The 25386-nt window shown below is 41.9% G+C and overlaps 4 protein-coding genes and 1 non-coding gene across 9 annotated transcripts; 2 read left to right on the top strand and 3 right to left on the bottom strand.

The window, feature by feature from the left end:
• Positions 1–93: 93 nt before the first annotated feature.
• LOC6541733 (FGFR1 oncogene partner 2 homolog) lies at positions 94–2007 on the top strand. Its single transcript, XM_001970057.3, has 2 exons — positions 94–268; positions 333–2007. Exon 2 carries the CDS (start codon positions 404–406, stop codon positions 1349–1351), a length of 948 nt encoding a protein of 315 aa, XP_001970093.1. The 5' UTR covers positions 94–268; positions 333–403; the 3' UTR covers positions 1352–2007.
• Positions 2008–2590: 583 nt separating this feature from the next.
• On the top strand, positions 2591–13233 carry LOC6542078 (putative leucine-rich repeat-containing protein DDB_G0290503). Of its 2 annotated transcripts, none has more exons than XM_001970056.3 (16): positions 2591–3240; positions 4365–4579; positions 4635–4705; positions 5527–5717; positions 5782–5975; positions 6035–7019; positions 7082–7294; positions 7919–8009; positions 8524–10210; positions 10336–10438; positions 10495–10665; positions 10726–11190; positions 11742–12254; positions 12379–12606; positions 12670–12909; positions 12969–13233. In XM_001970056.3, exons 2-16 carry the CDS (start codon positions 4398–4400, stop codon positions 13032–13034), a joined length of 5400 nt encoding a protein of 1799 aa, XP_001970092.2. In that variant the 5' UTR covers positions 2591–3240; positions 4365–4397; the 3' UTR covers positions 13035–13233. The 2 variants fall into 2 exon arrangements, with proteins under 2 accessions (XP_001970092.2, XP_026835489.1); XM_026979688.1 differs by lacking the exon at positions 7919–8009 and adding an exon at positions 7354–7690.
• Trnar-ccu lies at positions 11356–11428 on the bottom strand. The gene has a single exon. It is a non-coding gene; the product is annotated as a tRNA-Arg (tRNA).
• On the bottom strand, positions 13233–13614 carry LOC26526168. The gene has a single exon (XM_026979691.1). The coding sequence runs from the start codon at positions 13451–13453 to the stop codon at positions 13235–13237; it is 219 nt and encodes a 72-aa protein (XP_026835492.1). The 5' UTR covers positions 13454–13614; the 3' UTR covers positions 13233–13234.
• A 4594-nt stretch (positions 13615–18208) lies between these two features.
• Positions 18209–24256, bottom strand: LOC6542481 (heterogeneous nuclear ribonucleoprotein 27C). 4 transcript variants are annotated; one of them, XR_003407820.1, is made up of 4 exons: positions 24052–24256; positions 21425–22195; positions 20170–21045; positions 18209–18729 (listed from the first exon to the last, which is right to left on the bottom strand). XR_003407820.1 is itself a non-coding variant. In XM_015159010.2 (3 exons), the coding sequence occupies exons 2-3, from the start codon at positions 21917–21919 to the stop codon at positions 20275–20277; spliced, it is 1266 nt and encodes a 421-aa protein (XP_015014496.1). In that variant the 5' UTR covers positions 21920–22195; positions 24052–24256; the 3' UTR covers positions 18210–20274. The 4 variants fall into 4 exon arrangements, 3 of the variants coding, with proteins under 3 accessions (XP_015014496.1, XP_001970091.1, XP_026835490.1); XM_015159010.2 differs by having other exon boundaries at positions 18210–21045; XM_001970055.3 differs by having other exon boundaries at positions 18210–21045; positions 21425–22191.
• Positions 24257–25386: the final 1130 nt, after the last annotated feature.

Below are 25386 nucleotides of genomic sequence, written 5' to 3'. Positions count from 1 at the left end.
AACGAAATCAGAAAAAAAAATTAAAATTTAAATGTTTGGTATATTTGCGGTATATCAGGTGATGAAACAGTATTTTTTTACATAAATGGTGTGGCGTTAGGGATTTATTCGATATCCGATGGCGTTTGGGATTTAATAAGCTGTCAGCCAATAATTGGGTCGTCGTCAAAATTTCTATTAGAATCGTTTCTTTTCTTACATATTTCGGCCGAAAAAACAAATGAAGCTACTACGCTAAGGACGGAGCTGCACCAAACCCGCACCAAACGTAAGCCCCCGTACATAGGCCCCAAAAAGTGCGCAAATTTAAGCCGTTCCCTTTGTTTTCGCAGTGCCAGCAGCAGAGGGCCTGGCCTCAAAAACAATATAAACCCCATAATTGCAACTGGACTGACTGGGCAGGATGTCGAACCTATCCGTGGGCCAGATCATAATGGATGCGCAGCGCATGGCCAGTCGGGTGAAGGATCTGGACGCTCTGGGCACGGCACTGCTCGAGGAGGCGGAGACCAACAATCGGTTGGTGGAGAGCCTTCGCCAATACCAGGACGATATTGAATCACTCAATCGCATTTCGAACAACAAGACCAACGCGGACATGGTGAATCGCATTCAGCAGCAAAACATCAACAGCTCGGAGATACTCAAAGAGAACCGCGAGCTAAAGATCTGCATTGAGGACTACGAGCGTGCCATGGAGCTAATGATGCAAAAGTATCGTGAGCACACTGTCTCCAAGGTCCTGGACAGCAAGTTTAGCTTTAAGGAGCTGTACAACGAACGCATGTGGCAGGTGATCCGGGAGCAGCGCGAGAAGATCAACGAAATGGCAGCAGTGATGCAGCTAGCGGCCAGTGTGGACGACGGTGTCGTGCAGCGAGAGCTGCAGACCATATCCCAGCTGCGCCTGGAGAACGAAACACTGCGCGAGCTCCTGCAAATCTCCAAGCAGTACGGCTCTTCGCAGCGACCGATTCGTGAAAGCGACCACCTGCTGGAGGAGAAGGCTGTGCAGACGGACAGTACGGCGGACGATTCTGCAGATGACCTGTCCATATCGGGCGCCTCGGTGGAAAACATGAACAACAACTCTGTTATCCAGATGTACAACAGCCCGGAACAGCCAGCTAAGGTCGCCGCCGCCACGAACTCATTCACCACTGCCCCAGTGCATAGTCAAAGTGAGACACAGGCATCTAATGTGACGTTGGAGACGACGCCACCGGGTGAACAGCCGGTGGCGAATGATAATAATAACGGACCTGCAGTCAACCCAACCAGTGCGCCGCCGCCAGCGACGACGTCAAACGAATGTGTAGAGGATCAGGCGGCAGTAGCGCCCGCAACATGATAGGTGCTGCTGCACAACGTTGTTGATTCGTTTGGTCTTCATTTGAATCGTATTTACTCACCCACTCACAAAACAGGCCGCGCACCAAGAGGGCCCACATAACCTGCATTAGCTCTTAGCGATTGATAATCTCTAAGTAATTTATACATAATACGCATTTCAACATATTGTCCATACGCATTCAAAACGATGAAGTTTATTATTTAAAACGAGGTAAACACACTCACACACAAATGTAATGTACAATGTACCCTGTCGATTTTATGGTTTGCTAAATAAATTCCAAAACAAATCGGGGATTAACCAAAGGAATGAGCATATTTAATTTAACATACAAATGTATTCCTAGAAGATCAGTAATGTATTTAAATAAGATTTAACTTCGCTTTAGATTGCTACTCCCTAAGCTACATAATTCTTAAGTCATTTCCCAAAAGATGTTAGAACCTCATTTATTATGCGCCCCTCCTAAGAATAGAATATTTTTGTTAGACGAAGGCTTTTCAAATTTGGCCATTATACTCCAACCCTAACAGAGAAGCGGTTAATTAATTCATTCGATATGAGTCATTTCTTATCGAGTAAGGCTGATCAGAACTTGATATACACACATACTTGTGTGGAGTTGAAATATGAATAAAGTATAGCCACTGAAATCAACATTTGCCACAATCAATTGTTATCGAGCAGAAGATTCATGATATAGTCATGTAAATTTTCAAAAGTCATTACTTATTACACAATGGTCCATGGTTGAACAGAATCTGCCATAAGAATGCAAACCTGCAGTGATAACTTATATTTTTAGAAGCTGAAGATTCGATAGCGAAAGATTAGGTTCTCAAAATTGATATGAATAATATAATAATATTGTTAACGTTTAATTTATTCATTCAGAATAATAAGGAATGTTTTGACCTAATGTTTTGAATAGATGTTATGGAATATTCCTTCGTCACAAAATGATTTTTTTTTTTTTGATTCGCTCAAATACATATTTGTAATTTTGGTAAACATGGAACCTTAAGTATAAAAGTAATGTTTTATGTTATCTTGAGAACCGAGAAACTTGCAACTGGCTTGGTTTTCAAAATTTTTGAATGATTTTAGAACGCTTTCGAATAGCTCTCATTGATTCTCTGATCGATTCTCTCTCGCGAAAATGAGTTCTCTTGAGGAAAACACATTTTCTCGCACGACTGGTAGTTGAAGCTTTCAGAAATAATTTAAATTTAGTTTCTCGTCGATTTTCAACGCGTTCGCAACCGAAAAAAGTGCCAGGGAACAGCGCCCGGTTCGCATGGCAGCTATCTATATAAGTATTTCGAGTGCTCGGGCAATCGACGGTTATATTAAAGCTATATAAATATATATTTGTGCTGGCCTTTGTACATGAATGTGATTCGAGTGAAAAACTGAAAAATGCCTGGATCGCGCGCATGATATATGCAGTATGAAGTATCCCGAAAAATAGGAGCAATCGATCCAAATTTAGCGATATTTCATAAAAGTCTTGCATTTGAAATCGACTGGGACGATTTATGGGAAGTGCGCTGCCATTTAGCAAGAAGAAAACTATGCTATTTATAAAACACAGCTAATTTCTGTGGCCGTAAATGTTTTGTATAAAGTGAATATTCCAAAATTAAATCAACCAAGGCAACAGTGTGTGTGGGCGTGATCGAAAGTGAATGAAAGGCTTCGGGGACTCGATCCCTGTGAATCTCTATACCACCTATGCCCCAAACTGCTGTATAATCCGTGGCAAAACGCACTGAATCCCGCCGGTTACGCAACCATCTACATCTACATCCACTTCCACATCCAAGAGGCTGGCCCCATTCCCCGTCGTCCAGCCGCAAAATATTCTAAATGCGGAAGTATTTCGTGTGAGTCCACTGCGTTCTAAATTAAGTCACACATTTTGCAAGTACTGCCGCCGAAAAACAGAACGCTTCAGATGAAAATAAGTTAAAACGCTGGTAATTATTTATAAACGCACTAGGGATTTGCAATCGTCGCAGAAGAGCCCAGAGAAAGGAGTGGTGAAAGCTCCAAGCTCCTGGCCTTTCTCTTCGCATCGCTCTTTTGATTGAGTTTTCATTTTCGCCAAAAGATCAAAAAACATGCGCAACCGGTGGAAAATCGCCTGCGCAACTTCCACCTGTGCTAGTTTTTCTCACTCTCTTTCTAGATCGCTCTAAAAATACTCGAATAGGTGGATACATATTTGTTATTGTTTATATTTACCATTTCCATACGATTGTTTATGTAGTACAGTGGCTGTTGATTTGAAAATTTATTAGAAAACTTTAAGCTTAAGGCCGTGAAACCCTTTTTTTAGGAGTTCCATCTTGAATCTAGTACTGTCTAATTATATAAATTATAAATTTATATTTTTAATTTATTTTGAAATTTAGATTTTCCATAACCGCTTTATAACCAATTAATTAATTAATTAATTTTTGTTTACAGATGAATTTAATTCATTAATGTAAATGCATATGTAAATTAGATATTAGGATATATAGTATCATCCCGTTTTAAAAACAACAGTGAAATCGACTTAGAGGTTGCCTTTATATAGATAGACTACCTTTGTGGGATATTTATTAGTGGAAATATATCTGTCTTCCTATGAGAGATACTTAGATAATTAACGAATCGAAGGCATTGATCTACATATGCACTTACAACTTAGTTTGACAATACCCATCAAACCAGGCAGCTATTCAATTTAGAACCTATGGCCAAGTGAATGATAACAAATTGAAATTGTTAAACTATTTGATGAACGTGTACAAAATTCTTTTGTTCATTTGGCTTAGTGCCAGAAATTCCACAGATTGGCGTAGTCAATTGGGTATTGGGATAGTGCGAAAACTACATAGAAAAAACAAATGTAAATCTAGAAATATGCAAAAAAAAACGAGCATACATGATTTTAACGTTATTTTTACGTTATAAAACAAAAGGCTTGGCCTGAGAGGACTTCACTCTTCAACTCTTACAGAAAAAGAAAAGCTGATAAGTTGTACGAGAACAGATGCATCATCTGTACCCATCGCTGAAAGGCGACCAGCTCTGCCCACTCGGCTTTCATCCCCAAACTCGATATCCCACGCGATGTAAGCGCTGCTTCCGGGATTACAAGGAGCATGGAGCCCGTAGAGCTGGCGATGAGGTGGCCGCCTCCTCGCCCAACCTCTCCGATGCCCAGAGTTCTCGGTAAGTTTTTCTCGGGATTCCATCAATTGAACATATATAACACTTTATTTGATAGACCATCTTCCCGGACGTGGACGTCAACTCAAAATCTTACCAGTGCAAACGCAACTAATGGCAATGATATAGGTATGAATGGAACTTGCAACCGTTAAGAAATAGTCATTAAATTAAGAACTAAATTAGACCATCACTTTTTGTTTAATGTTAGAAGCTAACTCAACTCTTCTTTGTGGCTGAATGTGTTCTCACAAAAAATCATAGTAATGGTGTCGAGAACGTTAATTCCATTGATTTGCATTAGAATCTTCATTTACTTACTGTTTATGTAGAGTTGAAATAGTTTCTGTAACCGTGTCAATCCGATTGTTGTTTTATTTATTTATTGTTTTAAGTATTAAAATTGTTAATTATTAATACATGTATTAATAAAATATAACGATTTCTCAATGCAACTGTATAAACACGATATAATTATACTAATTTTAAATTTTTGAATTAATATGGTTCTTTAAGTATTTTTAGCATTGAGATATTGTTCCTCTGACATTTAGTTATAGTAAGTTGCTTACAAAAATTTTACGAATCTTAATCAATGTGTTTGTCTACTTATCTCTCTCACTCTCACTCTGCGTTTGCACAAAAAACCACCGCCAACCGTGTCATCTCTGTCGCTATGTCTGTCTTTCTTTCTCTCTCTTATTTTCTCTCAACACTAATCTCTGCATAAAATGAACCGTTAATGTTAACTACTACCATGCAACGCGTGATCTGTACTGCGATCCCACTCTCTCTCGCTCGTTCTGTGGCATCCGTTTGTCTCACTCTCGCACCCACGGCTCCGAGTGGAATCGAACGCTAATTGCAATCTGCAACCGCAACTCGCAACTTGCACCTGCATGCCACACACCTGACGCCCTTACTGAACCCAGTTGTCCACTTCAATGTAGAGCTGAGGAAGCGTCCGCAGTCATGGGCCTCCACGCCGGACATCGACGAGCCGGACAATGTAGCCCGCCGTCCGCCGGCAGCAGCGTCCACCAGTCGAGCACCAGCCTCCGCCGAGGATCACGATGTGGCTGTCACTGTGAAGCTGCCGGTCCCACCGCGACGCCACACCACCGCCTTGGACATCAAGGAGGTTAGATTTGATAGTGACTGGATATATAAGATGTCTTTTATGATGTGTGATTTGTATTTCATAGGTGGAGCATGCCTTAACACCGCCAACCCGTGTCACATCCTCACCCAGTAAAACTTCAAGTATTCCAGATGAGTTAGTCATCCTATCGACAGACAGTCTAGCAGAGCGTGTCCGCAAAATGAATCTTCTCAAGAAGCAGCGCAGTCTCAACTCCCGGGAAAACAGTCGGGAGCGATCAGTTCCACGAAGGGAAGAGTAAGTGAATATAATTTTAAGTGATAAGCAAGATTATAATGTTCAACTGTATCCTTTAGAGAAAGCGAGTCTACACCCACACCAGTTGTACCCGATCGTCCGGAAAGGAGCAAGTCAGGTACTTCCTTAAACCAATTGGCCCAAGCCGAGCAGAAGCGTGCCGCACTGCCGCCAAAGAAAGTGGCGGTGGCTTCCACCACGACGTCGTCCAGCAGCAGCAGCAGCACCTCTCTGAAAACCTCCAATTCCACTTCCGTCAGCAATGAGGTTAAAGTCACGTCCACGTCCAGTTCCTCGACGAGCGCCAGCTCGGTTCGTCGCAAGGAGGCGGATACAGTGCCTAGCAAAGAAATCAAAAGACAAACCGTCCCCGCTGTATCGACATCCCACTCCAACATTAGCACCATCAGCACTCCATCCAAGACACAGGACTCACATGGCATGCAGGAGCAAATGAAGGCACTAAAACTGGAGCTGGAGACGATGAAGACACGGGCAGAAAAAGCGGAGCGCGAAAAGAGTGATATTCTTCTGCGACGCCTGGCCTCCATGGATACCGCCTCCAATCGAACCGCAGCCTCGGAGGCACTTAATCTCCAGCAGAAACTGAACGAAATGAAGGAGCAGCTAGACCGGGTATCGGAGGACAAGCGCAGGCTTAACCTGCGGATGAAGGAGCTGGAGAACAAGGGCAGCGAGTCCGAGCTCCGGCGAAAGCTGCAGGCCGCCGAGCAGATCTGCGAGGAGCTGATGGAGGAGAACCAAAGCGCCAAGAAGGAGATTCTCAACCTGCAGGCCGAGATGGACGAGGTGCAGGACACCTTCCGCGACGACGAGGTCAAGGCCAAGACCAGTCTGCAGAAGGATCTCGAGAAGGCCACCAAGAACTGTCGCATTCTCAGCTTCAAGTTGAAGAAGAGTGATCGCAAGATCGAAACTCTGGAGCAGGAGCGTCAAAGCTCCTTCAATGCTGAGCTTTCAAACAAGATCAAGAAACTGGAGGAGGAACTGCGATTCTCCAATGAACTAACCCGAAAGTTGCAGGTTAATAAGTTTACGGGTTTTTTAAAATTGTATACTTATAAATGTACTCTTAAAATAACTAGGCAGAGGCCGAGGAGCTGCGCAATCCTGGCAAAAAGAAGGCGCCAATGCTGGGTGCGCTTGGCAAGTCGACGTCGGCGGATGCTAAGTTCACCCGAGAGTCTCTGACGCGTGGTGGCTCCCAGGAAGACCCTCAGCACTTGCAGCGCGAGTTGCAGGACTCCATTGAGCGGGAGACAGACTTAAAGGACCAACTAAAATTCGCCGAAGAGGAGGTAATGCCCGATGACGCACAAAACCCATTCGATTAATCTCTTGACCATTTTACGCGAAGCTTCAACGACTTAGGGATCGGGAGCGAAAGCGAGTTAGATTCAGTTGTGGGACTCAAACTGAGGTGCCACTCGAGGTGGTGGCTTTCCCCCGCGGCACACAGACAGTGGCAACGGTTCAAAGCGATATATCTACCAGTGTGGAAAACTTGGTGACCTCCAATGTGGCTGTCACGCAAACAGATTTTGAAGTGCCCGCTAGAAATGTTTCAACCGAAAGGGAAACAATGCCGTCTCCATTTGCGGGTCTCTTTCCACCATCGTCGTCTTCCAGAGTGGGACAGTCCCGTTCGCTGCTCTTTCCCAGCGCAATTTCACATGTCCTTTTGAGTGGAGCAGGTACCAAGAACCTCAGCCAGGAAGAACTATCCTTGGATTTGATCCGATAGAATGCCTTTTTTACGTGTAGTAACCATTTGTAGAACCAGTTCATGTTCTTTTCATTTGTCAGAGCTCTGCAAAACTATTTTTATCCTCGAAAACGATCTCTAAATGGGTTTATTCGATTTTTCATTTTTACTTAATTGTCGTTATTCAGTTGCAATAAATCAAGTTTTTGTGTTTCAGGCTGAACATATGAGGAAAAAGGTGACTCGTTTCGAGGATGAAAATGAGTCTTTGATGATGCAGTTGAAAAAAATGGCAACGCGCTCAAGAAGTACGAACCAAACAATACAGCGAAGTAGAGCCTTAATCTAACTAAGTACTTAACCTTAGTTCGTAAACAAGTTAATCAAGATCATCCAAATACTATTGGCATGGTTGTCACTTTTGGTTTTTAAATGCAGAATCAGAATAAATCTATCAGGTAGTTCTTAACAATATCAACGTACAATTTAATTTCGGATTTTCCCAAATTAAGTGACAACTTTGTAAATTAACCATTTTTCACACAAGGTCACACAAATTCCGTAGCCGGCGTGACTAAACCAATATTTTTCTTCTTTTCATAACTGAACTGGAAGGTTTTTAACTTAACCAACTAACTAAGATTTTAATTTAAGATTTGCTTATTCATGAATAAAACGAATAAAATACTTGCCATTTTTTTGCGGCTGCACATTTGTTTACCTGTAACTAATCTCAAAATCCGTGTCCAACTGCTAGTAACTAACTTAATCGTAATTAACATTTCTGCAAAAATAACAATTTATTCTTATACTGTACCTTAGGTCGCAAGCTGAGTCCCACACCGCATCCTCATCGCTTGGCTCCCGAGGTCCATGCTGATCGCGATGAGGGCATCTCGGACGAGGATGATCCCGCCGAGCTGAGAATTCTCTTGGAGCTTAACGAACAGGAGGCCTCGATCCTGAGACTCAAGGTGGAGGATCTGGAGAAAGAGAACGCCGAGTCCAAAAAGTACGTGAGGGAACTGCAGGCCAAACTCCGCCAGGACAGTTCCAATGGCAGCAAGTCCTCGCTTCTCAGTCTCGGGACCTCGTCCAGTGCGGCCGAAAAGAAGGTGAAGACGCTCAACGAAGAGTTGGTCCAACTTCGCAGGACACTTGTCGAAAAGGAGCAGTCGGTGGACTCACTCAGGAATCAGCTAAGTAAGCTGGACACACTTGAAACCGAGAACGACAAGTTGGCCAAGGAGAACAAACGGCTGTTGGCGCTGCGGAAGGCAAGCGAGAAAAATGGGGAGGTGGATCAAAAGATGAAGGAGTCCTTGGCACAAGCTCAACGGGAAAGGGATGAGCTGACGGCTCGCCTCAAACGGATGCAGCTGGAGGCGGAGGACAAGCTGCCGCCTCGCACCGCCAAGAGGGTAAACGACCTGACGCCCAAGAGCCATCTTAGGAAGTGGGTAGAGGAGCTGGAGGATGAGATCAGCGAAATGCGCGTCATGCTCAGCTCCGGCGGTGCCGATCAGCTCAAAGCCCTGCAATCGGCCAAGGGAGCGCTGGAGGAGGACTTGCGGAAATGTAAGCAAAAACTATCCCTTGCCGAAGGCGATGTCCAGCGGTTGAAGCTCCTAAACGGATCTAGCAGCAAGGTTAGCGAGCTGGAACTAAAGCTGAAACGCGGAGATGAGGAAGCTAAAAAGCTCAACTCTAAGGTGAAGGACTTGGAGGACAAGGTCAAGAAGCAGGAAACGAGCAAGTCCACTTGGGAATCGCAAAGCAAGCGGGAAAAGGAGAAGCTGTCCAGCCTAGAGAAGGACATGGACAAGCAGGCCAAAGAGAAGGAGAAGCTGGAGGCCAAGATCAACCAACTGGATGCCGAGCTACTAAGTGCCAAGAAGTCGGCCGAAAAGAGCAAGTCCAGTTTGGAGAAGGAGATCAAGGATCTCAAAACCAAGGCCAGTAAATCGGACAGCAAACAGGTGCAGGATCTCAAGAAGCAAGTGGAGGAAGTGCAGGCGTCACTCAGCTCCGAACAAAAACGGTACGAGGAACTTAACAACCACTGGGAGAAGCTCTCCGAGGAAACAATCCTGATGCGGGCCCAACTCACCACCGAGAAGCAGAGTCTCCAGGCCGAACTGAACGCCAACAAGCAGAAGATCTCCGAAATGGACACCATACGCATCGAGCGCACCGACATGGCGCGGAAACTGAGTGAGGCCCAGAAGAAGATCGCCGATCTCCAGGCCAAGGCCCTCAAAACGGTCAATGGCAACGGGGCCGAGTACGAGCGCACCGTCCTCAAAAACAAGCTGACGGAGAAGGAGCACGAATATGAGCGCCTGCGCCGCGAGAACGAGATGAACATCGACCTGGTCTTCCAGCTGCGCAAGGATAACGACGATCTGAATGGCAAGCTCAGCGACTATAACAGGATTGAGCAGGCGCAATCCTCGCTAAATGGACACGGAGCGAGGCGCGAAGCAGAGATCAGGGAGCTCAAGGAACAGTAAGTTGATGTTTATTATACTAGTGTGACAGATCTTAAATAAATAGACTCTACTTATAGATTATACAAAGAAATGTAAGATATTAAACTACATTTATTGAATTCGTGATCTTTATACATTACAGATTACAGAGCACTGAACTGCAGATGAAATCCGAAGTGGCCACAGTCAGACTTCGCTATGAGCAACAGGTGAAAAACCTGAGCGGAGAATTAACCTCAATGCAGGTAAGAACTAAATAAATTCAATACAGAATTTACAAATAATAATATCCTTGACACAGCGCCAGTGTGAACGTTTCAAAAAGGATCGCGATGCCTTCAAACAGATGCTGGAAGTGGCCCAGAAGAAGATTGGTGACCTCAAGGCCAACAACACCGGAAGACAGAGTCGCGGCTCCATGCACAGCAGTGATGATGATGATAAGAGCAAGATTGCCTACCTTGAACAGCAGGTTTGAAATCAGTGAATTTAAAACCTGCAGTACAACGCTAATAGATGTTTTCGATTGCAGATTGGTCATCTAGAGGATCAGCTGGTCGAGTCAAGGCTTGAGTCCAGCAAGATAAAAACGGAACTCGTATCCGAGCGCAGTGCCAATGAGATCAAGATATCGGAGATGCAGTCGAAGCTCAACGAGTTCGAGGAGGAACGCGTCATCGGCTCGGGCAGCACCAAATTGCCGGGCATGAAGACCAAGCTGGAGCTGTCCTGGCAGAAGGAGCGCGAGGATCAGCAGCGACTGCTGCAGGAAACCTCCACCCTGGCGCGTGACTTGCGCCAGACCCTCTTCGAGGTGGAACGGGAGCGAGACAAGGAGCGGCTGGAGTCGAAGCGCAAGCTGGACCAGATCAAGCGGGCCACCGAAGAGGAAATGGAGGAGGGACGCAAGAAGATCGCCGAGCTGCAGTGCGATCTATTGGAGCTCCGGGACGTACACGCAAAGCTGCGAACCTCCAACGAGAAGCTCAGACGAGAGGTGGGTGTATTGTGAAGTATGAAGTATAGGTTTACTTAAAGAAATGTAAACCAATTCAGTAACTAAATATTTTACCATTTATGACCTACGACCCAGAAAAATACGTCATAATTCCAAAAACTATTCAGTAAAAGAATTTTCTAAAACAAAAAAGTTACCGAGCCTAACCCCAGGTGGGACTTGAACCCACAATCCCCGGCTTAGGAGGCCGATGCCTTATCCATTAGGCCACTGGGGCTTGCGTAACTGACCTTCAACAATCTTACATACTCGTGTATTTAAGGACAAAAGAGACAAAACATTTATCTTATGATGAGCTAGTTACCAGTATTTTTATCTTTCTCGGTGTAGTTCTGCATTAGTATCTTCAGCATCTGCTCAATTCCAAATCTCTAGCTCTTACAGCTCCCGAGTTCCGACGCTCCTTCAAACGGACGGACAGAAAAAGATAAAGGGCCATCTTCTCATTCTCATTCTTATGACTGACCTTGTAAAAATAAAATCATGTCATTACAAGTTATAAATATATGTATTCTGATATTTAATTCCAGCGAGAACGCTACGAAAAAGAGCTGATTAAGCGACGCATGGAGGCAGATGGCGGAGACCGTAAGGTGGGCGCCCTTTTGCAGACCGTTGACGAGCTAGTGAAGATAGCTCCCGACCTGAAAATGGTCAGCGGAGGATCAGCTCGAAGCAGCAGCAACTCCGGCTACGACAAGAACTTGCGGCCGGAGCAGCCGAATGTGCGCCGCAGTCGCTCGCCTTCGCCCACCCTGAGCAGTTCTCAGATCACCAGTGTCTTGGCCAGACTGGCAGAAGCCTCCGAGGAGCTGCGAAAGTTCCAGCGTGTGAACGAGGACGAGCAGGAGCGGAGCCGGATGAGAAGGAGCAATCTGCGTCGGGCTGCTTCGCAGGAGAACGACCCTCATGGCAGCACCAGTTCGGTGGCAAGTGCAGCAGGATCGCAGCGGGGCGGTGGACGTTTGTCGCGGAACTCGTCCAACAATGGTAGTCTGATTCGGAAGAGCCTCTCCCTGGATCACTCCATACAAAGAGATCAGGTACGCAAAACTGTTGCATTCAAGTTAGTTTTTGTGAAATACAGAATTGAAGTAAAACATTGAGATCACATGAGCCCATTTTAATACTTCTATTTGCAAACAACTTTGATACAATATTTTGCAGAATATTTGGCGCCAGGACGATGGCAGCGTGTCATCCATGCAATCCATAGACTCTGAACTTGGCGGCCTGGTCAGGGACTCCAGCTTGGACTCACGCCTGGACTCGCGGCTATCCGGTGGATCCACTCAAAGCGACCTTCCTCGAGGACCTCGCAAGAAAAAGAAGGGCATCATAGGCAAGCTGCGCAGCCTGACCAAAAGCAGTCGCAATTCCGAGAGTGAAATTTCTGTGAGAATTGGCCAGCCTCAACTAAAAGCATTTAAATGCTAATGTATTTCTGTATGTTTGCAGATTCAAGGATCTGACTCGGACATCAGCGTTGCCAGCGACATGAGATCCAGCAAGAAGGATCTTCGCGGCCGGCTCTCCGGCATGTTCAAGCGCTCCGGATCCGCCTCTCGCAGCGAGAGCATGGAACGAGCCGGATCCGACCAGAGACCCGTGGCCGTGACCGTAGTTGGACATCCCGATGGACCGCAACCGCGCGAGCCGCCGCCTGCCAATTCCCTTACACCCAGACCCATACGTTCTGTAAGATGTGAAGATTGTAACTAAGATCACGTCGGATGCTAAATGATTATCCATTACAGATACCCAAGCCACCGAGCGCTGGAGCACCCACCACACCAACCACAAGACGACGCGTAGCCAAGTAGTCACCATCGGTTAATAGGTTTCAATCTCATAGGATTCATTCTAATAGTAGCTGTAGACGTTCGAATAACCCTCGCTCTCATTGGCTTCCGAATTGCAATCGTTTCTCATGCCAGGTCATTATAATTATTTGTTGTTTTAAATAGTTTAATACATTTTTATTTGAACACTCCGCCGAATAAAGTCATCTTTTTCAAATAATTCATCCGTTTCTATTTCTATGTGGAATAAATTTGAAGTATTTATTAGATTTATTGGCAAGGGGAAAACCTACATTTATGTAAACCAGTCCAGCGGATAGTAAGCCCATGAGAATCGGACATGCCGCATAGAAATGTGCCCACTTTGTGGGCGGACTCTCCAAATGGGCACAGAAGTAGGTCACGGAACTGAGAAGGAAAAGGACAACGAGCTCCAACATTGGGATCTGGAGAGGATTTCTCTGATTCCAGACAGGAAATTCCAATGCTTACGAATATTTCTTTTGAATTTAGCTGTCATTCCGATTTCGAATGACACAAATATATGTACGTATTTATCAATCCCAGGAATTATCGATCGGCACAAGACTTAAATAAAAAGAGTGAGTGACATTTATTCTATTTACTTGCAATTTATGTATATATTCAAAGTATTTTGTTTTGCTTAAAACTTGTTTTACTTTCATGTTTTGTTTGCTTTTTTTTACACACTACATTAATTTTGTTCGTTAAATATAATTTCAAAATGTATAATTAATTTGTTGTAATTTATTTATTGTTTTTTACTCCTTTTGTATTTGTGTGTTCTTTCTCAAATGATTTCAACGCAAAACAATTTAGTTAAAAACCTTTGTTCGGGGTTTTCTAATAGACCAATCCAATGTGCAAACGAAGGGTTACAAGTTTCGATTTGATGTCATTTTGAGTACGTGGCATGTTCAAATAAATCAAATCTATTGACTGAATAGCCCTTTAAGGATACAGGATAAAGGATACAGTATACAGGATACACGGAGTAAGGGAGGATATATGTATGTATGTGGCTTGTACGCAATTCCAGTGCGAGAAACGAGACGTATGTAGGGGGTACGTTGCATTATTTATTTGTTTAGTAATTTGTTATTACTTAGCGCTTTTGCGGCTCATGTTTGCTTGTGTTACATTTATACATTTATGCGAATTTGTTTGGGGATTAACTTCTGATCGGTTTTCTTCTTCAGCTTTCGTTTCCTGTTCTTGTTCTTCTTCTCATAGTTAGTGTGTGTGTGTGTGAGTGTGTGTCTTTGTCTGCGTTTGTGTCTTGCACCAGAACTTGTATATTTATAAACTTTTGTATGCAATGTTTATTGTTGGCTTATTTAGTTGCTGAATTTTCTTTTGTCGCTCGAATGCTGTTCGGTTGTTTTAAAAGTTGTTCGATTAAGTGTTTAGCATTATTAGTAACAATGTCCTTACTTGCGGCTCTTATTCTCGTTTTGTATGTTTTAAATCCTTATTTCCTTTTTATTTTTTTCGATTTTTGTTTTGATATTACTTAGGCACTGTGTTCGTATTACATTAAAGAATTAATTTAAAATTTAAATTTAGGTATGTATAAATACATTGTAAAAAATTTCTTTAAGTTTACCGTAAACTAAAATCTTGCAACGCTATATGTATTTCATTTTCAAGTTCTCCTTGGTACTCTCAATATTTTCCTTTGTTGATGTCCTTGTATGTATCTATGTATGTAAGTTAAGTTCAGTTAAATCCTGACGTCATTGTTAATTCTTAAGCACTGTACCACGATCGCCACGAGCTGCCATCAAATGCTAATGTTAAACTCCTATTTATTCCCTCACCATCACCATCTCGCATCTAAAAGTACGTGTAGAAAAGTCTATGAAATTATGTCAAAATGAAAGCTTGGAAAGTGACAAAACGTAGCTTCCTCTCCAGTTTCCCTTCAAGTTTCCGTTTCCTTACATACCCAAGTCGCAACACTTATATGCCTAAAATCGTTACAATCTGGTTTACAAGTAAGTCCTATATATGTATATGCAGTTTTAGGAGGTTTCTATGTGTCTCTGGGTTACTCGTACCTAAGTACAAATAACTTTTTCAGTATCAGTTTTAGATTCCAGTTTTCTTTGTTTCTGTACGTAAAAAATTCAAATTCATCGAAAGTTCTCTTTTTGGCTAACATACGCTTTGTTCTTCGTCATCTTGATTCTGTTCCATTTATCTCTTAATTTGTTGACTTGTAAATTTATTTTAAGTAGTCTACTTGATTTTATAAAATCAACTAAAACGAGGAAATCAAATGTACAGAGTTGGCTAGGACAGTAACTTAAAAGAATGCAATTTGAGTGCAATTTCCGTGTGAACAAAAACCTTATACGAACTTATTTCGGTAGCCTATTCATCAGTGATTTATTCGAGTTACGAGTTGTAGTTTCGTGTTTAAGCCTTTTTCTGTTCAACACTGTCTCGTTTTAAGCTTCTCCATTACCATTATGTTGCCTTTTCGTTAACAGTCTCAATTTTGTTGTTTTTTTTTGCGATTTGTTTTATTTTGGTTATTTTGCTTAGTTTTCCTCTTTTTTTTCTGTGTTTTTCCATATTTTTGTCTATTTTGTATTTATTATTATCGTTATTAACTACATACAAATTAGTTTTTGTTCACTATTCTCTGCATTTGTTACATTTTAAAATTACCATATACATACCTCGTTTCGAATTTTTGCTTAAGAACGAACGAAAGTCGGGCTTTAAAAGGGATGAGTGTGCTGTCGTTTAACTTAGTAATACATCATTTGTCTCATAACTTGCAGGCATTAACAATTACCACTCATTGACTGCTCTTAACCGAGTACGAATTTCATCCTACACAATGATCGGGAAACTTTTACGATACTTTTACGATTGGAACGGAAATCATAAAAATGAATTAAATTCATATACAGCTACAAAACATGCCACCCACATACATGTGTACATATGCCTGTTGATCTTTAATCTTATTGATTTCATATCATTTTGTTTATTTGGTTGGTCTTCTACCTCTTGTCCTATATAAATTTAGTCATTACAAAAAGGTGTCTTAGGTGGAATCGTTTTGTCTTAGGAATTTAGCTTAGATATCTGTTAAACCTCATCTTATTTCAAATCATTCTAGTCTTTAATCGCTAAGTGTACTTCATTACATAAAAACAACTCTCGTTTTGAGGGATTAGAAAAGCCTGGGAGGTCTCGGGGGTATGGGAAAAAACACATTCAAAATTCTAGCCTTCTGGCGTTATCAGAAGTGTACCAAGTTTTGTGTTCAAAAGATGTTCTCTTATTTTAACTACGGGAACCAGTCGGTATCTCCGATTCGTAAACAAATTCGAGAAAACTTAAGATCGAAAGCATTGATAAGTATTATTTAAGTTCATTTCTCTCTTCACCTAGAGCTATTTGTTAGGCATATACGTACGTAGAGCTATACAATGTATACAAAAACGCATTCTTTTCAGTGATTTTGGTTTGCATTTGGCGCATCATTCGTATGTTAGCTTATCAATATGTTAAATAATATAACCCTTACATTATTGTTTCATTCGTGGTTCCTATTATCTCTTCACTCGAAACGCCTAAACGTCGAAAAACCGAAACCAATCTGATAAAAACAAACGCAACAATAAAAAGGCAACGCAAACGTTTGTTAAGCTGTATAAATCAAAACACAAAGGACACACAATTCTCGATAATAATCAATCATCGCGATTTTGTCATCCCGTCATCAATTGGCCAATAAGAAAACCAACAATAATGAAGGAACAGAAGCCATATACACAAAATGACATCAAATGGGAACGAAAAACTAAAGGAAATAATCCGATAAAGGTGTTATTCCGCTACTCTGGTGATTGTGAATCCTCCGGATGTCTGGACATGTCGACTTCCTTCACCTATGTTGCACTTGGACTTTTGCTGCAACGTTCTTTTGCTCAGTGTATTCATGTGTGTGGGTGTGTGTGCTGACAAACATTTACACTTAATTTTAAATTCTCTTTTTTTCGTCTCTGCTTTAGCTTGAAAGTGCAACACTTTGTTTAATACAATATTTAAATTTATTTTACCGTTAAATCGTTATATGTTATAATTAATATGTATATAGTATATATAGTTGTATATAGTAGGTTTATTCATATATATTGTTGTTTGTTTATTACGTTTACGATGCACATATATTGTATGTAGTTCATTTGAATAGGTTTTTACGTTTATGTTAATAAAAAAACAATCTATGTTGTATTCAACTTTAAAATAGAGGTTCGAAAAATGAAATTGTTTTACAATTAACAGTCAGTGTATCTGTTTTGTCTTCTAAAAAAGTGTCTAATCGCTCGAATTAGTTAATAATTTCACTTCGACCTCCACTCAATCTTAATTCTTTTCAATTTCTAATCTGAAATTGGTTATATCATTAAAAACAGAAATCATGAACGGGTATATAAACCACCAGAAAATTATAGTGTCTTATTAAATTACATCAGGTTGTTTTCATAATTATTTGTTATACACCATAGCAAATCCAGTATCAATGGATTCTGCGGCTGATTTTACTTAAAATGCCGATAGAAACATAAAATTGACCAAAGTCAAAAGCATTTTTCTCCATACATGTACTTCAAACTCCTTAGCCGATCGATCAGTTGGTCAGCTGATCCTTCGTCCCGCCACGCCTTCATCTCGCCGCCCACTCGCTGACCTCAATGTGACCTCGGCGACAACACTAACAAAAAAAAAGGGACACAAACAATCACACTCAGCCACGCACACCAGTACAGGTACAAAACGATACAATAAAGAGAAAAAGATTGAAATTCAATGAATTTTCAAAGATTTTTTTTTTTCAAAAATCGAAACGTTTTTCACACGTTTACTTTACTTGTTTACTCATTGTTTTAGCGTTTTTGCTTTTGTTTTGTGTTGGTATTTTTTAAAAATTGTATAATTAGTTATAAAATGTAAGCATATGTATTTGTAATTTAAACAAAATTAAATTAGGAATTTATAACTGTAGGATTTGTTTTGTTGTAGTAGAGTACAAATTATACGAAGAACACTAAGCAATAAATCACCGAAAAATAAAGTAAAGTAGTTGTATTGTATATTGTAATTAAATGTATGTATTGTAAGTTGATTTGTTGTAAATAAACAAATTAAAAATTAGTGTATGGTACTTTAATAGAAAAAATTACTTCATATTTTATAATATATGTGTATGGTAAATGTATTAGCATATAATATGTATGTTTCTCATTTTGTTTTTGTTGTTTTTCATCATTCTTTTTGTAATAATAAATTGTAAAATCGCAATCATATAATCATCATTAAAATAGTTTACTTTCATCTTGTTTACACACAATGCACGCTTGTTTGGTGAGCGTGCAGAGTAGTTAAGAGTAAATATGTATAAGTAATTAAAGATATATATATGTTATGTTCATAATCAATTAAAGTTCTTCTCTTCCTTTCCTTTCTTTTCTTTTCTCTTTTCCTTTACTCATTCTCTTCCTTCCCTCCTCCTCTTCGCTCTGTTTCGATCCTGCTGTTCTTGTTGTTGGTACTAAATGGGGTTAAGTGTGAGTGGGTGTGCGTGTTGATGGTGTTGTTCTTGTTGTTGAGTGCACACTTCTAGCTGGTTGTCGTTGGTAGTTGTTTTTGCTGATGTTGTTGATGTTGTTGTCTGCTTGGCAAACGATGAAAATTTGAAAAAAATGTGCAACGCAACTCTAAGCATCGTATTTTGTAACTTGTTTAACTTGTCCTATTCTCTGCCTGCCTCCTTTTTTTTTAACTCTGTACTCATTACTTTCATTAACTGTAGCTTTAAATTTACGTTTCCTTTTGCTCTTTTTTTTACTCTTTTTTCCTTTTTTATTTCCGTCTATATATATATATATATATACTCGTTTTATATATATATATATAAGTATGTATGTATATAGTTTTTATGTATATTGGTTAAGAGTGTGTTTTGTTGGTTTCCATATCCATTATAATCAATCATTATCATGCTGCTGCTGCTTGGCTTCTCCACATCGCTTTAACTAAATAATAATCCAACGCACTATATAATTCTAGTTTCAAGTTCAACTTTCGCTTAGATGTAAACGACCACGTACGCTTATTAATTAGGTTTCTTTATATATGTAGTTTAACTTTTAGCTAGTTTTTGTTTTGTTTACTTTAAATGGTAAATTTTTAATTTTGTAACGTATCTTTCCCAAATCAGTACCGCCCTATTTCGCCACCACACCCTCCTATCTAACAACCTATTGCCGATAAAAAAAAACACTTTCCGATTGGATTCAACCATTGTCTGAAAACAAAACTAACTAACCTCCATATCTGTGAACCGCACGGCCGGTCAATGAGTCATAAAAGCTAAGGCAAGCGAAGTTCTCAAAATCAACCATACTGAGATATCTCCCAGGCGATTCGATTCCTTTTCAAACCCTTACTGAACCTTGTCGCCCGATTCAGAAAGCGGGTGATGGCGAAAGCTGATCGGTGACCGACGTGCTTTTGCTTTAAAATGTACAATTTCGAATTTGTATTTACTAATTTTAGTAATTAAGGGGATCTTTACTTGTTTACTCTTTAAATAAAATTATAAGTTCTTATTTTCTTTGTGTTGGTACTTCGCACTCTATTCTTGATCTTCTTGTGTCTAATTAGCTAAACTTTATACTTGTAAATCATTACGTTTAAATCTTCACATTTCTATTTTGTTTCTTGTTAATGCCATGTATCATAAGTGTCTACGGGTTTTAGTTGGTTGGGAAGTTCTTGTTGTTAGTTGATTCTGGTTGGTTGGTTGTTTGATTGGTTGGTTGGTGAGTGTGGGGTACAGGAGAATGCTTGTTGAGTGTGGTGTTTATGAGGCGCATGAAAGAAATAATGTTCTCTTGTCTAAATGGGTGAGAGTGCTGATGTTTCGCCTATGAATTATATACTCGTTGCTATAGAACATACATGTATATCTATGAATCTGACTTGTCGCTAGGTATTCTCATGTTAAATTTGTTTCGCTTTAAATAATAGTTGTACAAGAGTTTTAAATATTAATTTCAACAACTGATCTGATCTAAAATAAAAACGAACAGACGACGCTTTAGCTTACAATTACCACCATCTTTTCTGTCTTCTTCATCATTCGCCGAGGACGACATGCTGCTTCGCTCCGCTACTCCTACTCCTCCTCCACACGGTCCCTGTCCTTCTCTCTTTAGACAGCCTGCGAGGTTGCATAGGGTGGCTGCGTGGAGCTGTCGTTGCCGTACGCTGATCGCGGTCCAGCTCCGTAGTTAGAGGCGCCCTCCTGTTTCACGTAGTTGCTGTAGTCGTAGTCGTAGCCGGATCCATAGCCGCCGTAGTCGTACTCAGAGCCAGACTTGGAGGCCGAATTGCCGGGTCCGGTTCGCGGCATGCCGCCCACTGGTCCAGTGGTCGAGGGACCACCCGTCGCCCAGGCTTGAGCTCGCGAGTACATGTCCGTGGCGGTGCCCGCTCCGGCTCCTGGTGCCCCAGTGGGTCCGGCAGAGTTGGGTGGCATGTTCCACGAGTTCCAGCTGCCGCCGCCCGATGGTCCAGAAGGAGCTCCGGTCGACGTCGAGTTGTACATGTCGTATCCACCGTAGCCCTGCGTCTGCTGCGGTCCAGCGTAGTTCGACCACTGCGGTGGTGGTCCCTGTGGTCCTGGTGGAGCTCCCCATCCCTGGTACGATCCCGGGCCACTGTTGCCATAGCCGTATTGTTGCTGTTGCGGCGAAGTGCCCCAACCCTGATAGCCAGGCATCATGTTCGGCGCGCCAATGGGCATATTCAGCGGCGGTCCGCCCATCTGGCCATTCTGGCCCTGCATCATGTTGATGGGAGCGTGGTGCGGTCCCCAGTGGCTGCACTCGTTGCCAAGCTTGCCGTAGGCGCCTCCCACGGTACTGTTGTTGGAGTTTTGGCCGCCAGATCCATCACGAGGCTCGGCCTTCTTGATCTCGACCTGGGGATAATTAATCGTTATTAATGGTGTTGCGAGCACTTACAGAAAATTGAAAATATAATTACTAAATAAAATTTTGCCGTACATTTGTTGGTCATTTAATTGTCAGTGTTCTTTTGTGCGTTTTTAAGTGAAAATTATTTCCAATAGATTTGATTTATATGCTAATGTCAAGCACTTTTGTAATAAATAAAAAAAAAAAACAAATTTTAAGCATAATGAATCATAATTTGTAGTTATATTAGACAGTATACGTCCACGAATACAGATGTACTCGAATATACATTTTTGAAACCAATAAATCACCGAAATTTCGCAGAAATAGGTAATTATATGCTGTAACCACTAGAATTAGCACAATTTTCCAGCAATCACATACCTGCTTGCCATTCAGATTGATGTACCGCTCGTTGGTCACGTGCTCGACGGAGGACTCCTCCTCGAATGAGAGAAAACCGAAGCCGCGAGACTTCTTCTTTTCCTGGTCGTACATGATAACCACCTCGGTAACCTTGCCGTAGCGGCCAAAGAAGGTCCGCAGATCGGTCTCGGTGACGTTCGAGGGCAGGCCGCCCAGGAAGACCTTGTAGCCGCCGCCCTTCTTCGGTTTCTGCAGCGTGCGCGGATTGCACGGCTTGGGGTCGATGGTGCGGCCGTCGAGCGTGTGCGGTCCGTTCTGGAGCACATGGTTGACGTTGGTGGGATCAGCGAACGTCACGAAGCCAAAGCCGCGCGACCTGCCGCTCTCGTTGTTCTTCATCACCACGCAGTCAATGATGTCCCCGAACCGGCAGAAGTAGCGCGACAGGTTCTCCTGCGTCGTCTCCCAGGAAAGACCGCCCACAAAAAGTTTGCCCCTCTCGTCCTCCTCCATGATGTTGTTTTGGTTGTGGTTGTGAGCTATGGCGCCGGGTAGGTTCTCAATAATTGACGTAATCTTGCCGCTTTTTTATTAACACGGGGTGCAAAGAAATTAACTTGTGTTCGGTTGGTTGTTTGTTTTGGGGGAGCACTTATTAAATTTTTACACTGTTGCTGTTATGTTTCTTTTTTTGTGGTTTTGTATGTATCTTAGGTTGGTTTCAACGTTGCCAAAGTTCTTTTCCTTCAAAACAATTAAACAAAAGCCACGACGTTCACACGTAACTTTCTATCGTAACAATATCGATATCGTTGGTTTGTTTTTGTTGCAGGCACATGGAAATATACACATAGAATAAAAGAAATCTGGTTAATAAAAATGCTACACAGGGAAAAACAGTTGAAATATTTTAATTTTGTTATTTTTGCCAACGGATTTTTAAAATAAAACACCAGGGCTGTGAATGGAGACAATGTTTCTTGCTGTGTAAAGATCTTGGGTGCGAATGGGTGGAAATGACCAGATGAAAAAAAAAATACACACACAGGCACTCGGTGGAAGAGAGCCAGCCAAATAGTAGGCATAGTAATTATGAAAAGCGCAGGTAGGCAGAAAAAATAAAAGAGAAAAAGCGGCAGAAGCAACCGGCCGGTACACACACACATAAACACGCAGCTGAAGACATTCCGCAGTACACGTGTATGTGTGTTTGCCGTCTAACTGCTTTTTGTACACGTTCACAAGTTTGCTCCTCTTCGACACCCCAACACTCTCTTCCCCTTTCACTCGCTTTAACACGGCTACGTGAAAGTATTGTTTTCTTTTCGCTGTGTCACGAGCGGAATTGTTGTTGTAACAAAGTCCCCAGCCTCACTCACACCCACACACATGCCGCCTATCAATGAGAACAACGAACTTATGTATTTCCAAGGTGAAAAGAGAGCTGTAGCCGGTTCACCACATTTGCGCGCCATTTGCCAGGGGATTCCAGATTACAGCCAGATGTGGGCCAAGTAAACACATCTATAGGAATATCTTTTAATTTTGTGTGCAAATGACACCGAATAATGGATTTAAATGCACTTAGTTGTCCAGTAAACCCCGTTTTTCTTCACTGGCAGCACTCTCGCAGACATTTTACCCATTAACAAGTGAAAAAAACATGTGGCAACGCCATGTGTGACGTGAACGCGAATGGAAAGCGAAAAGCAAACGTACTAAAAACCAATGCCCTCAAATAAATGTTAAATCCATCGAAAGAAAAAACAAACAATTATTTTTCGAGTTTTCCTCCAGTTGAAGCGATTTGTTTTTTTTTTTTTTTTTGCTTGCTGTGTACTGACGACTGAACTGAATGAATCGCACCGACAGTGTGTGGGAAATTCACCACGGCAAAGGCAACGAAAAAAAAAACAAAATGGAAGACGTGCCTTATGAAAAATGCTACAACAAAGAAATGTCTGGTTCTCCGTTCTTAAAAAACGGAACAGAAGCATTTCACTGTATTTTTACTCTTTGCTTTTTGTTTGGGCAGGCAGGCGGGTTATTCGATGGGGAACTCACTAATTCACGAATGCACAGGTCACGCCGGGTACACTTTCGACACTTTGACATGCGGTCCGGGGAAATGGGAGCGAAATTAACCAAGATTTCTACTACGCAATTTTACAAATTTCGCACGATTTTTGTATTTTGCACCGCAATCTGCTGCCGTGTGTGAGTGCATGAGTTGGCCGTCCGTGTGTGCGCGTGCGAGCGTGTGTGTGCGCGAATGGCCGCCGAGCGCTGTGCAATGGTGTGCGTGTGCGTTGGTGTGGTGTTATACATAGCATTTTTTCGTATGTATGTATAAAAATATGAAATTTTCCACTTTGATGGGTTGAAATAGAGTGCCGAAAGTGGCACAGAATAGCGCTGAAAATTGCACAAAACTCTGCTTGTCGAGAAAAACGAAAAGATGAAGAAACAATTCAAACGAATCAAGCAAATTTTACCCCACACACCAACACACGCGCAAACCGAGCAATGGCAGCTGCGTCAGGTATTCAGGCTTTTTTTTTTTTTAAGGAAAGGCTAAGCAGGCATTTTGTTAAAGCACTGTAATTGTTATGTAAATGCGATTTTCAGTCGCTTTTCATTCTTACCGTTTGTGCCAAGTGTTCGTCTGTGGTTTTTTAAAGATTTCGCACTGCAAATTCACTAAATTTAAGTGTTTTTTCCTTAAAAAACTAGCTTATAAATAATTGTATGATTTTGATGCATACGATATTATAACCTAACTTATATGATAAATCGCCGCCACGTTTAATGCTGTGTGACCGCCGCTGGCCAGAAAAAAATACCGCATTTCGAAGGGAATGTACTAAAATATACTCCGTATATATACTTACCCAAACAAATACAAAAAACAAATTTCGAATATTTAATATCTATCTATCTAACTTCTTCCTAACACATCCAAAAGGATGAGCTGGTTAAAAAAATTTGTTCAACGAATTATTTATTTTAATAATAGGTTGTCAAATATCTCCATTCCGCTTTTTTTGCTCTTTATTCAATGCTTTATAAAAAGTGTTACAGTGATCGGATTTAGTTCAAATATTCGCCGTTTTGTTCGATAATCTGTTTCCATCTAGACGGCAACTTCATAATACCTCCCTCGTAGAAGCCCCCCTCCTTATTTGCGAAGAACTCGGACAGCCACTTTTCACAAGCCTCTTTTGAGTTCAACTTTACACCACCAAGGGCATTCGCCATGGACAGGAACAGGTGGTAATCACTTGGCGCTATGTCCGGGCTATATGGTGGATGCGATAAAACCTCCCATCCGAGCTCCCGTAGCTTCTGACGAGTCATCAACAAAGTGTGTGGTCTGGCGTTGTCCTGGTAGAACACTACACCCTTCCTGTTGGCCAATTCTGGACGCTTCTGGTCGATCGCCTGCTTCAAGAGGTCCAGTTGTTCGCAGTAGATGGTAGAATTAAGCGTATGGCCATATGGGAGCAGCTCATAGTGGATGATTCCCTTCCAATCCCACCAAACACACAGAAAAACCTTCCTGACCGTCAATCCCGGCTTGGCCACTGTTTGGGACGATTCACCGGCCTTCGACGACGACCGTTTTCGCTTCATATTGTCGTATGTGATCCATTTTTCGTCGCGTCACCATCCGCTTCAAGAATGGGTCGAGTTCGTTCCGTTTCAGCAGCATATCGCAGGCGTTGATTCGGTCCAGAAGATTTTTTTGCGTCAAATCATGCGGCACCCAAACATCAAGCTTATTTTTGTATCCAGCCTTCTGCAGATGGTTTAAAATGGTTTGGTGACTAACTCCCATCTCCTGGGTGATGTCACGAGATGCCACATGCCGGTCTAACTCGATGTATTCCATGATTTGATCGGTATTTGTCGTCACAGGTCTTCCGCCGGCTGGCTTATCCATGGTGTCGTTTTCACCGGCTCTGGATCGTCGAAACCAT

This window comes from Drosophila erecta, unplaced genomic scaffold (genome assembly GCF_003286155.1).
Source record: "Drosophila erecta strain 14021-0224.00,06,07 unplaced genomic scaffold, DereRS2 tig00000055-arrow-pilon, whole genome shotgun sequence".
Classification (NCBI taxonomy): domain Eukaryota; kingdom Metazoa; phylum Arthropoda; class Insecta; order Diptera; family Drosophilidae; genus Drosophila; species Drosophila erecta.
The sequence above is the reverse complement of the archived record's forward strand: the minus strand, read 5'-3'. Positions and strand labels throughout refer to the sequence as shown.